This window comes from Squalius cephalus (assembly GCF_949319135.1).
Source record: "Squalius cephalus genome assembly, chromosome: 1".
NCBI lineage: Eukaryota > Metazoa > Chordata > Actinopteri > Cypriniformes > Leuciscidae > Squalius > Squalius cephalus.
The window spans coordinates 54,326,658-54,341,776 of NC_137122.1; the positions used below are offsets into that span (position 1 = coordinate 54,326,658).

A 15,119-nucleotide genomic window follows, 5' to 3' on the forward strand; every position below is an offset into this window, starting at 1 on the left:
CTTGCTTCCAGCTTTGACTCCTCACCTCCTCATGCAGACATCACGGCTGCCTGGCAGCACTTCCACTCTGTTACCACAAAGGCTGCATTCTCCATCTTTGGAAAGCGATCCAGATCCCAGCCTGACTGGTTCAAAACCCATGCCAGCTTGCTCCTACCTGCAATTGACTAAGCGTTCAGCCAGACTGTCCTACCTGCAGCTAGCCTAGAAATCTAGACGCACCCTAGCGGCAGCAAAATGTATTTTGCAGCCAGGGTAGTCTAGCAACTCTCCATAGACTTTCATGCTGCAAAAACCTAAATTGGGTCAGGCCAATCACGTCGTGTATAGAGTCGGTGGGCGGGCTTAACATAATGATGACAGAGTTACGACAGTTCCCTGCTACTTGAAAACAACTTCTATAAACCTTATTTCCTTTTATTTAATCTATCTGGATATGAGATATCTGTACCACTCACTTTGAGACATTTCAAATGACACTAAAAACATAACAGTCAATGATAAACATTCACATTCAACCATGTTCTTGTGTGAGTTCTTAGTTGTTTCTGAGAGGAAGTGAGGTTGTATGGGGGAGGTCGAATGTTAATTAGCCAGCAGGGCCCTTTTGCCTCAGACCAGGCCTCAACCAGTATTTTTGGTCTTACACTGGCGAACAGCGGCCTTTTGAATCGGCTTTGGCCGCGACACTGGAGGACTTGGATTTAAGTTTTTCTCTGAGAAAAGAGCAAAGAACGGCACTTCAGCCATTTTGAGAATCATAAAAAAGGAAGATGTGTTTGGAGTTTTGCCGACTGGATACGGAAAAAGTTTAATATACCAATTAGCTCCGCTGGTGGGAAAACGCATGGGACTCAGCCACAACCCGCTTGTGATTGTTGTTTCACCATTGATAGCGCTTATGGAGGACCAGTTAAAAGAGGCTACAAAATTTGGACTCAAGGACATGCAACTTGGCAAAGGCGACAAGGAGGACATTCGAAGCGGCCGGTGCCAGTTGGTATATGGGAGTCCTGAATCCTGGATTCTTCACAAGCAATGGCGAGATATGTTGTCCACCAAGGTCTTCCAAGACAACGTTTTGGGAATTGTGGCGGATGAAGCTCATCTCACATAAAAATGGTAAATATGTTTTAGCGATAAAGTAGATATTCAACAAATAATTTGAACTTTGATGAACTCAAAGCTACATTAAACTACTCTGATGTCACATAGTTTTACTAACTTACTTACTTTATTGTCCCATTCAGGGGAAATTTGTATTGGACAACATGACACGGCCAGTACAAACACAGTACATACAATAATTACAACATCATAACATTCCAATAATAAAAAAATAGCAGAATCACACATCAATGTTGAAAATCTCTATTTAAAATTTTGACAGCAGCTGGCACAAAAGAGTTTTTATAACGATTAGACTTACACATCAAGACCCAGAAAAGTCCAAATAAAAATGCATGTCAAATGTGTGTGTATCATCAGAGACAATTATTTGAGCTTAATTTAAAATAAAATTGTAAAATAAAATAAAATGTATGCCTTGTACATCTCTTGTATGGTTTGTTTTTCCTCTCAACCTATAATTTTTATAGGGTCTGATGTTTCATTACAGCAGTGACATCACATAACAATTAACTAATGGATAGTTTGATCAGACCTAAAAAAAAAATTTGTTGTGGAATGTGTTTTGCTATTTCTGTAGTCATTGATATTTTCTCAAATGTGTTATATTTAACATGTAAATCTATGCTGATTTGTCTACCAGGGGAAAGGCTGCTAGAGGAGAGAAGGCCTTCAGAGAGAGTTTTGCAAGGCTAGGAGAACTGCGATCCATCGTATAACAGGGTGAGTATGGAAGTTGTGAGACACATTCCCATGATCCTGTCTTCAGCCTATTATAAAAAAAGAACACTAAGGTTTATATGTGAAGGCTTTTTGTGCCTGGTGCAGTAGCCACTGAAGACTTGGTTATCAGTATCACCTCTCTTCTCAAGAAAGCCTCTAGCTTGTTTACCTGCCCTTCTCTGATAAACACTTGCTGCCATGCTGAAACTAACTACATTCCTCACTGATAATGGCTAAGGTTGATAAACCAAGAAAAAATATCTATGGACTATCATTAACTAAAAATCTGTTTTGCTACATTACTGAACACTTTTCTAAACAGAAATCTATAATGACAATGTATTGTAAGTGTTAATGCAATTGCCTTTGTCCTTCAGGTACACCTATTATGGCCTTGACAGCAACAGCGGACCTGGATTCCCGAGCAATTATCAAAAGACAGTTGCAATTGGAGAATGCCACTCACGTCACCATAAGCCCAAACAGAACAAATATTAGGCTTGGCCTGACTACAGTGTCTTCAGATACTATGGACTGTCTGAACTGGGTTGTGAGGAAACTGAAAGATAATGGCCCAAGAATGTCACCAGTAATCATCTACTGCGTACACTGACGACTTGCGGAAAGGTGTTCTTCTGTCACCTAAAAGAGGAACTTGGTGATGACTGCTGGGTTGATAGGGATCCAGAACATAGGGTAGTAAACTTACTTATCGGTATGTTTCATAGCCAAACACTTCCCTATCACAAGAGTAGAGTACTTGCTTCATTGGATGGCGATGGTGCATGCAGAGTGGTTGTAGCCACGACAGCTCTCGGAATGGGCCTGAACTTTCCCAACATATCCCATGTCAATGTATGGCTCACCTGAGGATGTGGAGGCCATTGTACAAGAGGTTGGCAGGGCTGGGCGAGATGGGTCTCCATCACATGCCATTATTTACAATGTAAAGCAGCAGATAAGATTGGATGAGGGTGTTAAAACACTGTTAAAAAAGGGCACCACTAGCTGCCTTAGGAAGGCGTTATACTCACACTTTAAGTGTTCTACCAGGACATTTGTGCTGCTCATACTGTCACTCAGTTTGTTTGTGCAGCTCTGCAGGTTGTGACTTGGCAATACCTGAATATGGAGGATCACAAAGAGTTGATTAGAGATATTTTGTACAGGTACAAGCTCAGCTTAGTCCAGCACATACATCTGTACACTAACAGCACAGATTGCACTGGTTTTAGTAACGAGCTGATCGACTGTGTTCTTGAGCGTAGCGCAGAAATATTTGATCTTACTTTCATAATGGACAACCTACCCGTGTTTAGTAAAAGGCACGGACCAAAAATTCTCAGGGTATTTTTTGATATCTTTGGAGATTTTGAATACACTGATGTTGATCTGCCTGCGGAGGACATTGTGGTGCCTGACCAAGATTACACAGGTTATTTTGATGATGACTCTGAGCCAGACACCCTATCACTATGTAGCAGCTTTGAATCTGGGTTTACACATTTGAGGAGTTCAGACTGATGCCTAAAAGCAATATTGAAACATTTGTATATAGTTGTACATATGACCACCGACCTGTATTTGAAAGTACTCCATGAATGCTCTCCAAACTTATGTCATATGACTAAATATAAAGTTTGAGATTGATATATTTGCAGTTATTGTCGAAGTCTTTATTTCACATTTACATACAACAGAAAAAAGTGGTGAAAATTAAAGTAACAAACAAGCTGAAAACGTTGCGTATGCAATTTGTTTTACATTTAAATATGTAACTTGCCGACCTAAAAGTAGGTTTAACAATATACAGATTATTTACAAAGGGTCTGTATACAAGCTTAACAAAGAAAAAGTGTCATTTTCTTTCACATTTCTCCAATCCATTTTTACTCTTATCCATTGTCAAATTTCTTTAGAACAGATTGTTGATTTTGAACATGTACCTTGCCTAACAATGAAAGTATATGCAACTACAGATTATTCACAATGGGTCTATAGACAAGATAGGAAACCACAATTGTGTATGATTTACTTTTAGACACTACATCATTTTGAGCCTCAACCACTGCCACATATCTTTGTATTTGATTTTGCGCAATAGATTCTTGTCAAATTTAGGGTAGGCCCGAAATTCCCTGCCAGGTATTTCTGTAAATAGTTGACCCGCCTTGAAAACATCTATCAGAGTCATAACATCCTGTGTCTGCTGCTCGGCACGATGGGAGCCAGTTGGCCTGTTGATACCCAAATCACCATCCACCGTATCTATCATTTCCTTCAAAACACCAATGGACTGGCTGACCTGGCGTGCTGAATTTTCAGAAAGGTTTGGACCCAGACCCTTCAGGAAAGACTTAAGGAAATTGTTCATGTGTTCCAAGTGAAGGTCTAGGGGGATGTTGTTTCCATTCCCTCCCTTACTGCTCCAAAACCAGTTCCAGATCACGCTATGCGACAACCGAGGGGTCAGACAAGCATTCACCTGCAGTGTCATGAGTAAAGTGCTGTAAGCATAGTGGCTGTGCCCATAGGCTTTGTAATACAGCATGGCAACTTTGTACAGCCTCATTAGTCTCTCATACCATCACCCTCTTTTATTGCATCAAGCATGTCCAAAGTCAAAAAGCTAAAGCTTAGCCTTGCCACGGTGTGTTCTTGTTGGTAGTCTCATTTGGACAGTGACGTATTATTCCCAGACAACGTTCCAGAAGGAACATCCAAGTTGTGCTTTTTAAACTCGTGGTTGTCTCTGGCTTTGAGATATGCGTATACCTGTTGACAGCCCTGTGCTCGACAAGGGTAATGCTTTGTCTCTGTCGATGTCACAGAAGCTTCACAGAGACCAGTCATGGCCCCTATCACTTCCCCAAGCAGGATGAACTTTTCCACAATCTCAGCTGATTTAGCATGCAACCACGTTCGCCTTACGTCTGTTGAACCAGATGCAATTTCCTCCGGAACAAACGATTCTGGGATTTCAAAGTCAAACGAAAAAAAAAAAAAAAAAAAGAAGCTTATCAATCTTTCCTCATCCCCACACACTTTATTGTATTACAGATATTGCCCTGTTTACCTGCTACATCCTGCAGCCCAAAGTGCTCCATTGCAGCCGTCAGAAGCAACGCAGTTGTCTATGTGATGAAAAAAAATTTGTATGCGTTGTAGGCACTGTGGGGCCCCTGTTTCGCATTGCTGCACCTGTGACACATACATATGTTAGTCAATAGTTGGTGCACATTTTTGTATGTATCACTATAACTCTCCTTTTGAACCTATGGGGTTGTGGGTATACATGGACGCATACACTTGCGCGCAAGCGCTCACACACACAGACCTAAAATGTGTCAGTCATCTTTCATGTTTCAAACACACAAACATCACATTCTGGGAAAGTTAGTGACAGTACAATTGGAAAACTTGTAATACCATACCATACTGGTAAATTCACCGAACCACGGCTTTTCCTGATGGCCCATCCCATCCCACCACAAAGAACATAAATTCGTGGTGTATTCGGAAATATGTACAGGATGACTGGAGCTTGTGTGACAGCAAAACTGCAGAGAACATTGTCAACAATTTAGATAACATGAGGTAGCAAGCACAAAATATTTTCTGCTGGCCAAAGTGGCCAATGTTTCAATCGCAGCGGAAAAGTCATGAATTCAGTGTCAATGCAGCAGCTGTACCTCAGCTTTGTCATGTTGGCGCACAGTGTCCCATGGTCCTTTGCAGATTTCTCGCTGAAGAAAACTTTAAAGTGGATCCAAGTTTTAAAAGAGGTAAAGACAACAGTAAGACCAAAACAATGGATAAGGCAGCCTACAAAGCAGCAAGGTACACTGCAGCATAATACTGTTTAAAGGGATACTTCAGGATTTAGCATTAAGCTTTGTATTAGTAGAAAACCTGTAGTATTTTTGAATTACCGTGCTTTCCACCCTCATATCCCCCTGAGAGGAGAGATTTATGTATTTTTTGTCTGGAAAAAATCCTTCGATCGTCATATTGCGTCATCGGAGGATTTTCTGGCCAGAGGCTAAAGACTACAGCCAGTAGAAGGCGTTGTTCCGCATATTTTCAACCCGCCCATAGGAGGTGGGATCTCACTCACAGAATGTACACAGTTCAGCCATCTTTCTTTGGAAGCTAAGCTAGCAGGCTCTTGTAATGTGGAGTAGTAGGAGAAAGCTGAGTAGTAGGGGTTACCATCCTCCTTTCCCCGGACTTGTCTGGCGGGCGAGATCGTTCAAAATGTCCGGGATTTAGCTTTTGCTTTCTGCGGTCGCCATTCATTGTTTACATGCATACCTTTTATTTCAATCTAACTGAATTCATTCCGATTGGTGAATCTGAATGTATTGTTTACATGAACGCTAAACAAGTGTTCGGTTGATGTGCGTTTTAACATTGCTAAGAAAATTCCCGCTCCTCCGTGAGAGATGCGAGACCGGCGCGTCTCAGTAATGACGCCACCGGCCTCGCGCCATTCTCCCGCGGTCCTCAGCCTCGTCCTGCTCGCCACAGTAAACATGATGAATGGCGACTGTAGAACGCAAAAGCCAAATCCTGGACATTTTGGGCGATCTCGAAATCCAGGGCAAACTCGTCACGGAGACTCACTAAGTTAGTAGCCTAACCTTCTTGTTGTTTTCAACTGCGCTCTCTTACCGGTAGGCGTGGCTTAGGAGTGGCCTCCTAGGGCAGCGAAGCAAGTGCATTCTGGGAGTTGTTGTCTTTCATCCACATAAGCCAAAAATACATTTTCTGGCTTTCTCAGTCTAGAAAGCTCCAAATTCAAAAATTTCTTCACATTTCTTCTACATAAATTACCTATTTTAAATACACATTAATCTTTCCAGAGGTGAAGTATCCCTTTAACTACAACTACTGTATACAAACAAAATAATTGACTAAATATAACAGTTAAAGCAAACATGTGATTACTTACTCCAAAAAGCACCCTAATGGCATGCCAGTCCTCAAACATGAACTCCATGCCATCTAATCGCTCCTCTATGTTGATACCATCAGCATAGGCCCAATGTAGATTTCTGCTATTCGCTTCAGAGAGCCCGTCACCTCCCACCAAAATTGTTTACAGTCCCTCCGGTCCTTTTGATACATACAGTACCTACAATGAAGACAGAGGCACTTGTTTTTGGAGGCACTTGTTTTTGGAACCACTGCTCACAGTGATTAGACTTGAAGTAATTGTATGACCCTAATTCATGCTTACGTCTTCTGAAAGTGTTGAAGTACTTCTGCCAAGTCAGCGGATTTGTTTTCGTCTTTGAAAAGCAGTCCCAGTGGGTACTGTAAATGAAAAGTCACAATTCATTTCACTATACTGACATTGGTTGGTACAGGCATTAATAGAGTATCATCTTAAGTTCTTACATCAGTGGAACGCTGTGCCATTTCTGCTGAATGCTGATGTGGTATGGGAGGCAAGACCACGTTGGAGAATGGCTTGAATACAGAGAGATAAGTTGTCAGGATTCGGCTGGTAAGGACAATGTATTCCCTTCGCATTTGCATTTGTTCACCCTCTCCAGGGAGTGATAAATTCAGGTCATAGTGCAGTAGATTTCCAAGTGGTTTGTCATTAGCCAGGTGATATTTTGGGATCCGGTCTTGGACTGCAATGTGGTGTATCCAGTGTATTGACCGGTTGCCGCGTAGGGTGGACTGTGGCTGTGCATGCATGTAGAAATCCAAATTGTCAAAAATTATGGAATATGTATGTGGTGGAGTTGGCCATGTCCCCGTCAACGGATCGGATGTGATCCTCACATCGTCATGTCCAGAAACCTGGTCCACAGCACTGCTTTCAACTAACGGCGTTCCAAAGACGCCACCGCTCACAACACTAAGCGCAAACAAAGCAAAACAGCCGGTAACGTGCGATTTGCTTAGATCATGTCAACAGACATAGGCTTGCATGAGATGGAGGAGAGGGTACTGGAGATGGAGGCTCTTCCCACCGCCTCCGAGCTCATGGGCTCCTCTGACACAGCGCTCAGCGACATGTGGACCCTCATGCAGCTCCGCAGGAAGACCCAGGGGAACGAGGACGGGGTGTCCAAGGTAAGAGACAGAGGAAACTTACAAAAACTACTACTGTGTGAACTAGAAGTATATGCTTTACAGAACCATGGTACCACCAATACACTGTAGGTCTATCACCACAGAACACGGTTAATAACTTGCCTTGCTGGTAACACTTTACAGTTCACTAGTTAACATTAGTTAAAGGGGTGGTATAATGCCCTTTCCACAAGATGTAAAACAAGTCTTTGATGTCCCCAGAGTGTATTTCAACAGAAATATTAAGCAGCACAAATCCTCTCAACATTGATAACAAAAAGAATGATTTCTGAAGGATCATGTGACACTGAAGACTGGAGTAATGATGCTGAAAATTCAGCTTTGATCACAGGAATAAATTACATTTTAATATATATTACAATAGAAAATGTTTTTAAAATTGTACTAGCCTAATATTTCACAATATAACTTTTTACTGTAATTTTTATGAAATACATGGTAAGTATTAGAGACTTTCAAAAAGACACAGAGGATGTGCTTAACTGATTCAGCAGTGCTCTTATAGAGTTTGATCCCTCGTCAAAGTTCAAGCAAAAAGGATTATGGGCTTTTTCAGGTGTGAATGCAGCAATCGCACTCGGGTGTGCACCAAAAGCGGACCAAACGAGCGTACCGAGACCTCCTGGAAGAGGTGGTCTCGGTACGCTTTGAAACGAACTCTGGAGCGGTTCGTTTGTGGTGAGAACGTGATCCGACCTCGAACAGAACCAACTGCCAAAGAACTGCGCATTTTTGGACTAAGCCAGTTGCCGTAGTCAGCTGCGCTGTGCATTATAGGATGAGGAGAACTGTTTGTTGACAGTTTTAGGTGTGGAGGTGTGGAGCCTGATTGAAATTATTATTAACATTATTTTCGAGCCGCATCCTCGGTTCATTCTCAAAAATTATTGTTTGTCTAAAGTGGTGTAGACAAACTATATGATAAATTCTGACCAAACGAAGTGCAGTTATGGAAATGCGTTCCGAGTGATGTGGATGTTGTCACGTAACTGCATTTTGGTTCATTTTATCAACTCATAAACTGATTTGGACCAGAGCGATCAGTGTGGTGTGAAAAGGAACCAAAACGCCTTAGAAATGCTACAAAGTATAATTTTCGCCCTTGGTCCGGACCAAATGAACCGAACTACAGATGTGAAAGCAACAAAGACCTGCTGAAGGAAGTCCAGGCGCTCAAAGAGTCCAGAGATGATCTGAGACAGGAAGTTGATGCGCTGAATGGTCAGCTCAGCCAGGTGAACACACACACACACACCAGTATCACTCACATTTCTGCTCATTTATATTCAGCACTTGATAACATGTTGTCATCCTCAGCTGAACATGAATGAGTTGGGTGACCGTATTGTGGCTTTGGAGCAGTATTGCAACCGAGTGCAAGAACTGGACAACACCACGGTGAGTGAGGAATAGTTCAACCAAAAATAACTTTTCAAATTCACCCTCATGAAATTTCACAAACAAAGAAAGTCCACTGTCAAAAGTGTGCCAATGTATGAGCCTCTTGTACACAGAAGTCACTTTACATCCCTCATGCAATCTCCAGATCACGCCGATTCCTGTTGAAAGTCCTTTTGAAATAAAAGTATTAAAGGGGTCCGATAATGCCCTTTTCACAAGATGTAAAATAAGTCTCTGATGTCCCCAGAGTGCACAAAATACCCCACAGATATTTTTTATAGCATATTAAAATAGTCACTTTTTGAGGGTGAGCAAAAACGCGCCGTGTAAGCATCTTCGATTACCACAGACACGCACTGAATATTTCAAAAAAACTTTTAGCCTTTTATGTTCAAACCGCAGTCAGACAAAGATGTGGCAACATGTAGACAACATTTCTGAATGGTTATGTAACGGGACTGTAAGTCTCGTCTCGTAGGGGGGAAATTATAACACTACCCTGGGAGACTTAAAAGTGAAAGGATCTTAGTCCCTGCTCCAGTGCTTTGAGTCTCAATATGCAATATGTTATGTGTATATGTTTTATCTTACACTATTTTATACTACAGGAATAGGTAGCGTAGGCTTCAGGTAAGTACGTCGACACGGTGGCTTGTAGTGTAGGCCTATGTGGTGAAAAATAAATTGAAATTCACATCCCCACCCACCTAATCCTAATAATGTAAGTGAGATGCCCCTACCCCAAGGTAAGTTCAAAAATAACTGTCAAATGATCAATTGGTAATTTATTTCTCCTTCCCAAAGTAAATTATATTTCTGCTGGAAGGATCTGTTTCAATGGAATAAAATAACAAAAAAGTAACAATAAAAATAAACAGTTTTAAATTCATTGTTTTCTTTAAAGACCATCAAATGGTGAACACTTTCAAAACAAACCTCTTTTAACACCTCAAAAGTGTTTCCCAAAATTAATGTCAGTATAGGGCACAAACTTATTTACAGACAACACCTGATGTAGATGACTCTTATAGTTCAATCCAAATGATTCACTTCATAAACTCACTCCACCCAAATGACTCACTTCAAATCACTCCACCCAAATGACTCACTTCAAATCACTCATTTCGAATATGTAGATAACCAGACTGATCTCATGAAATGGCGTATGTATGACACGCCAATTCGTATTTCCATTTTTGGCGTGCTATCAACACGCATAATCGCTTTTCAGCGTGTTTATCAACGCCGTTGACTTAACATTACATTACTCTCTATATAAATATATATGACCTACCCCAACCCCGTCCCTAAACCTACCCGTCACTGGGGTTAATACCATTTATGAGTCTTCCCCTACCATCCTAGTAAAAAAAATATCGCTCCCCATATGTAGATATACATTTTGCTTCGTTTCGCTCAGACATTTAACGGCGTAGACATACACGCGGAATCACTCGGACATTTAACGGCGTAGACATACACGCGGAAGATGACGGCGTGGACATACACGCGGATAGCTCAAAATGCGTATAGATAACACGCCACTTGACTTGAAAGTGGCGTGTATGTTTACGCAAAGTCATGATGTCATGTTGCGATAACCTTGAAATCACTTAAACGATTCTCATGAATCAATTTTATGATTAAGTTTCCAAACAACTCAGTTATCACAAACACAGTTCAAATTGACAGTAGTGATGGGCGATACTGCAAATTTCGGTACCGATCCGATACCAAGTAAATACAGGGCCAGTATCGCCGATATCGATTCAGATACCAATACTTTTTCATTTTAAAAGCATGCACTTTCCTGTGCTAGAGCAGTGTGTCATGATTTAGGCTATATGAGATGAATGCATCATTAATATGCTAAATCTAAATACGTTTTCATGACTACTAGGCCTAAATATTTTGTGATTTGTGCTCTCAACTCGCCTGTAATAGGGTATATGTCGAACGCCGCATTACGAAACCGGAAAACAGAACGCATCGCTTCCGGTTCAGGTCTTTTGTATGTGCTTCATGCATTTTTTTACTGTTTTACTCAAAATAACTTAAAAGGAGCGAGCAAAGATGATCATAACCAATGTCCCTCGCATGTGAAGATCGATATTTAAAAGTAAAAAAAAAAAAAAATCTTCACACTAACGTTTAGATATTTAAATAGAATAAAAAGCCAATAACAAAGTGAGATAGGTAGGTTAGCTGATTACCTTAAAATTCCATAGATATCGGCATCAGTTCATACGGCTGTTAACACTTTCTATGACAAGCGGATGCGATGAGACCAGGTTTCCGGTTTCGTCATGCGACGTTCGACATATAGGCTATTAGTCAGTGACTTTTTACAAAACTACCCTAATTATAGTACTAGCCTACTGTTCAAAAGTTTGGGGTCTGTAAGATTTTTAATTCTCTTCTGCATTTATTTGATCAAAAATACAGTAAAAACTGTAATATTACAATTTAACAAAGGCTATCTATTTTCTATGCCATAGTAAACTGTAATTTATTCATGTGATCAAAGCTGAATTTTCGGGATCATTACTCCAGTCATGATGATAATTCATTTTAATATGCTGATTTGCTGCTCAGGAAACATTTCTTATTATTATCAATGTTGAAAACAGTTACATATATTTGTGGAAACCATGATACATTTTATGCAGAATTATTTGATGAACAAAGTTGAAAGAACAATTTAGATTAACAGTGTAAAACCCTTGACTGTCACTTTTGATCAATTTAATGCATCGATCCTTGTTGAATAAAAATATTAATTTCATAAAAAAAAAAAAAAAAACTTACTGATGTCAACATTTTTAACCATTATGTACACTTTCGGTTTGTTTATTGCGAAATAACACCCGATTGTTTCTCTGTCATCTAAGCAAGGCTTCGTTTCCCAAACGCACTGGGCCTGTGAGCTCAGCGAATCGAACGCTCTCTGTGATTGATTGGTTTCGTCTTGCATCCAGATGACTAGGAGAAAAAGTTCTATCCTACACAATTATTGGCTAACATTCGCTTATTTTTCCACTTAGAAGATTATTTTACGCACTGAATTTGCGTGCTAAATTAATAAAAAATTACTGGTAAAAAAAACACACATTTGGATCGATATTTTATGTGAGGATCGATCCTTTTTGATACCACGTCAGTATCGAAGTATCTGTATCGATACTTCAGGATCGATCCTCGTCACTAATTGACAGTTGAAACCCTCAGTTTGTTCAAACACCCAGTTCGGTTCACACTATATCAGTGAAGTGTTCGTGTGTGTGTCTGTGTGTGTATCGAACTGTTGTACCAGTCTGTGGCAACGACGACTTTGATGTGATGACTTAATGAACAGCTGAGACAAGACAGTGAGATGTCGAAAGGATGGCAGGGCAATAAACAAGAAAAAAAAAAAACACAGAAAAGTTTCAGCGCGGCCCAGGAAAAACTCAGGAACTTTCTGGAACAAAATGGCGCAGCTCAGCCAGCTCGCACGCGGCACGCATATCGAATGATCTGAATCACACACAAAAATGTCTCTCAACAACAAATCTTGATCATGGATGATCGTCAGTCTCTAAAAACAAACCAAAAAAAAAAACAATCACTCCCTTCAAAACCGATCGTTCAGCTCACAGACGCATCCTCGCGCACTAACAAGTGCACTTAAATGATTCACAAAAAAAATAAAAAAATCAGTCTCTCTCGCTCCAACCCAGTTTATGGATCACTCAGAAAAACAGTAGGACGCTCAAAAATTCTTACAGTCAGAATAACGCCCAAAACAACAGTGTTCTGCACGAAACTCGAGGCTCCAGCAACTCTCTCTTGTGCTCTCAGCCAGTCTCCAACACCGTTCTCTGTCCGATGACGCAATCAGCCGAACTTCTGTTTTAACTACGTCTCCAGTCTCACACAACAATGTTACTGTACACGAAACTTAATCTGACAGTATAGTTTCAGCGAAAAAAATGTCGACTTCTCGTGCTGCGATCATGGCGTCTGCCTCGCAACACTGCTCACTCACTCTTCTTCCCAGACGTCTTTGCATCTCCCGCGAACACACCGGAGAAAGAAAAACCCGTCAAAATAAAAGTCCCCATAGAGAAAAATACCTCCGTTACAGTTAGTTGATGAAATTATGTATCTTATGTGTAGTTATCTTCTAATCTAGTTATTGATTAGCATATTCTGTCATGATAATCTATAAATTGCGTTCCTGGGGGCGGGGTTTATGTAAATTTTAGGGTTAGTGTGTCACTAACCCATGAAAGAAGCTCATTGTAGTCTCTACCAGCCGATTTGTTGTAGTCCTTAAAAAAGCGATTTCTGTAAAAGCAAATATCTCCCTTACTTTGAACTTTGAGCGTTGTGACTTTGCAAATGTTGTTGATGCTCAAACAGAAATATTACACACTAACTAAGGTAGAAATGTGAAATCATAATCAACCACCCTTTAATTTCATTCAAAAATTGTATGTGCTAGTCAGATTGTGGAAGTTACATTGTAAATATACCTTTTCCATCTCACTAAAACACAAACAATGAATAATTAAAGCATGAAGAATTCATAATTTTGCATTATAATAGTGCTGTCAGGATTATGTTTTGTTCGTTCTGTTTCCCTGTCATGTTTTCCCTGACCTAGGCTGTCTCCGAAATGCCCCAATACCTTAAATAAGGCATTTGAGGACCGGCCATTTGTAGTGTTGTCCAAACCATAGTGGACATTATCGAGTGCACTCATTCAATCCCACAATGCACCAGTAACGAGCATCATGGGTCTGGATGAGTTAAATTATGACAGTGTTTTCCACTTTAGGGTAACTGTTCCTGATGAGCGAGATTTGTGCTGAAACAATAACAAGAACTTATGTGGGTCAGATAATTATTGTGTCATGTTTATTAGAAAATGCTGAATTACATTTTTCCTCTCTCTCAGAAAGAGCTGAAGGACAAGATGGCCCAGTACCCTGTTCCAGAGGAGCTCACACAGTGTGTCACATGGGACGAGATGCATGCGGCGCTCATCAGCGAGAGGCAGAAGATCCAGGAGGCACGTCCAGCCCATAGACTGTAAGAAAATATGGACGTAGTGTCCGTGACATCACCTGTAGGTTTCTGAAGAGCATTTTTGAAGAACTTGGAATTGCGAGGGGGAAAAAAGTCAGAACTTCGTAATTTTACCTTTTTTTCCCATTTATTTTTTCTTCCGTTGCGGAAACAAGCTTCTATAAATCTTACTGCAAATCTGAGCAATGAAACATCATTTATATTCACTACGCTGTGAGACTGTCGAGGAGAAATATGACTAGGCCTATAGATTAAATTTTTATCTTTCACAACTACAAAACATGAAACACTCAATGCACAGCACAGTCAGTTTAAACACTTTTTGCCAGTTGGTTAGCTGAGCTTAAGTCAACAAGTCATACCAGTAAATATGAATGTGCTGAGAAAGGGTTCAGAAAGAGCTTTTTTAATACACTCACTCACAGCACTTACGCTACAAGCTCATTTGCATGGGAGCAGAAGCTACATGTGTTATTTTTGGTTCAAGCCAATGCAATCAATAGGATGTTGAGGGAAAATGAGATGAATATCTGGTCATTTACTTGAATGTATCTTACTGTATGGTAACGGCACCTGGTTCTTTAAGATCTCTTGATAGTTTCAACACCTTGATGCTTGACAATTTTATTATACACAAAAATAAAATGAATTTACAAGTTTTGCTTTGGCCAAATGTATTG

At 40.4% G+C, this 15,119-nt stretch overlaps 1 protein-coding gene across 1 annotated transcript in view; it reads left to right on the top strand.

Annotated features, from left to right (window-relative positions):
- Nucleotides 1-7,803: 7,803 nt before the first annotated feature.
- Nucleotides 7,804-15,119, top strand: part of LOC307171689 (uncharacterized protein) — a gene marked incomplete at both ends in the record, with an annotated part of 83,857 nt that continues 76,541 nt past the window's right edge. The window contains 4 exons of the mRNA XM_079893466.1: nt 7,804-7,944; nt 9,024-9,200; nt 9,283-9,363; nt 14,309-14,422. Coding sequence (XP_079749592.1) covers nt 7,804-7,944; nt 9,024-9,200; nt 9,283-9,363; nt 14,309-14,422 — 513 coding nt within the window. The remainder of the gene's footprint in view (nt 7,945-9,023; nt 9,201-9,282; nt 9,364-14,308; nt 14,423-15,119) is intronic.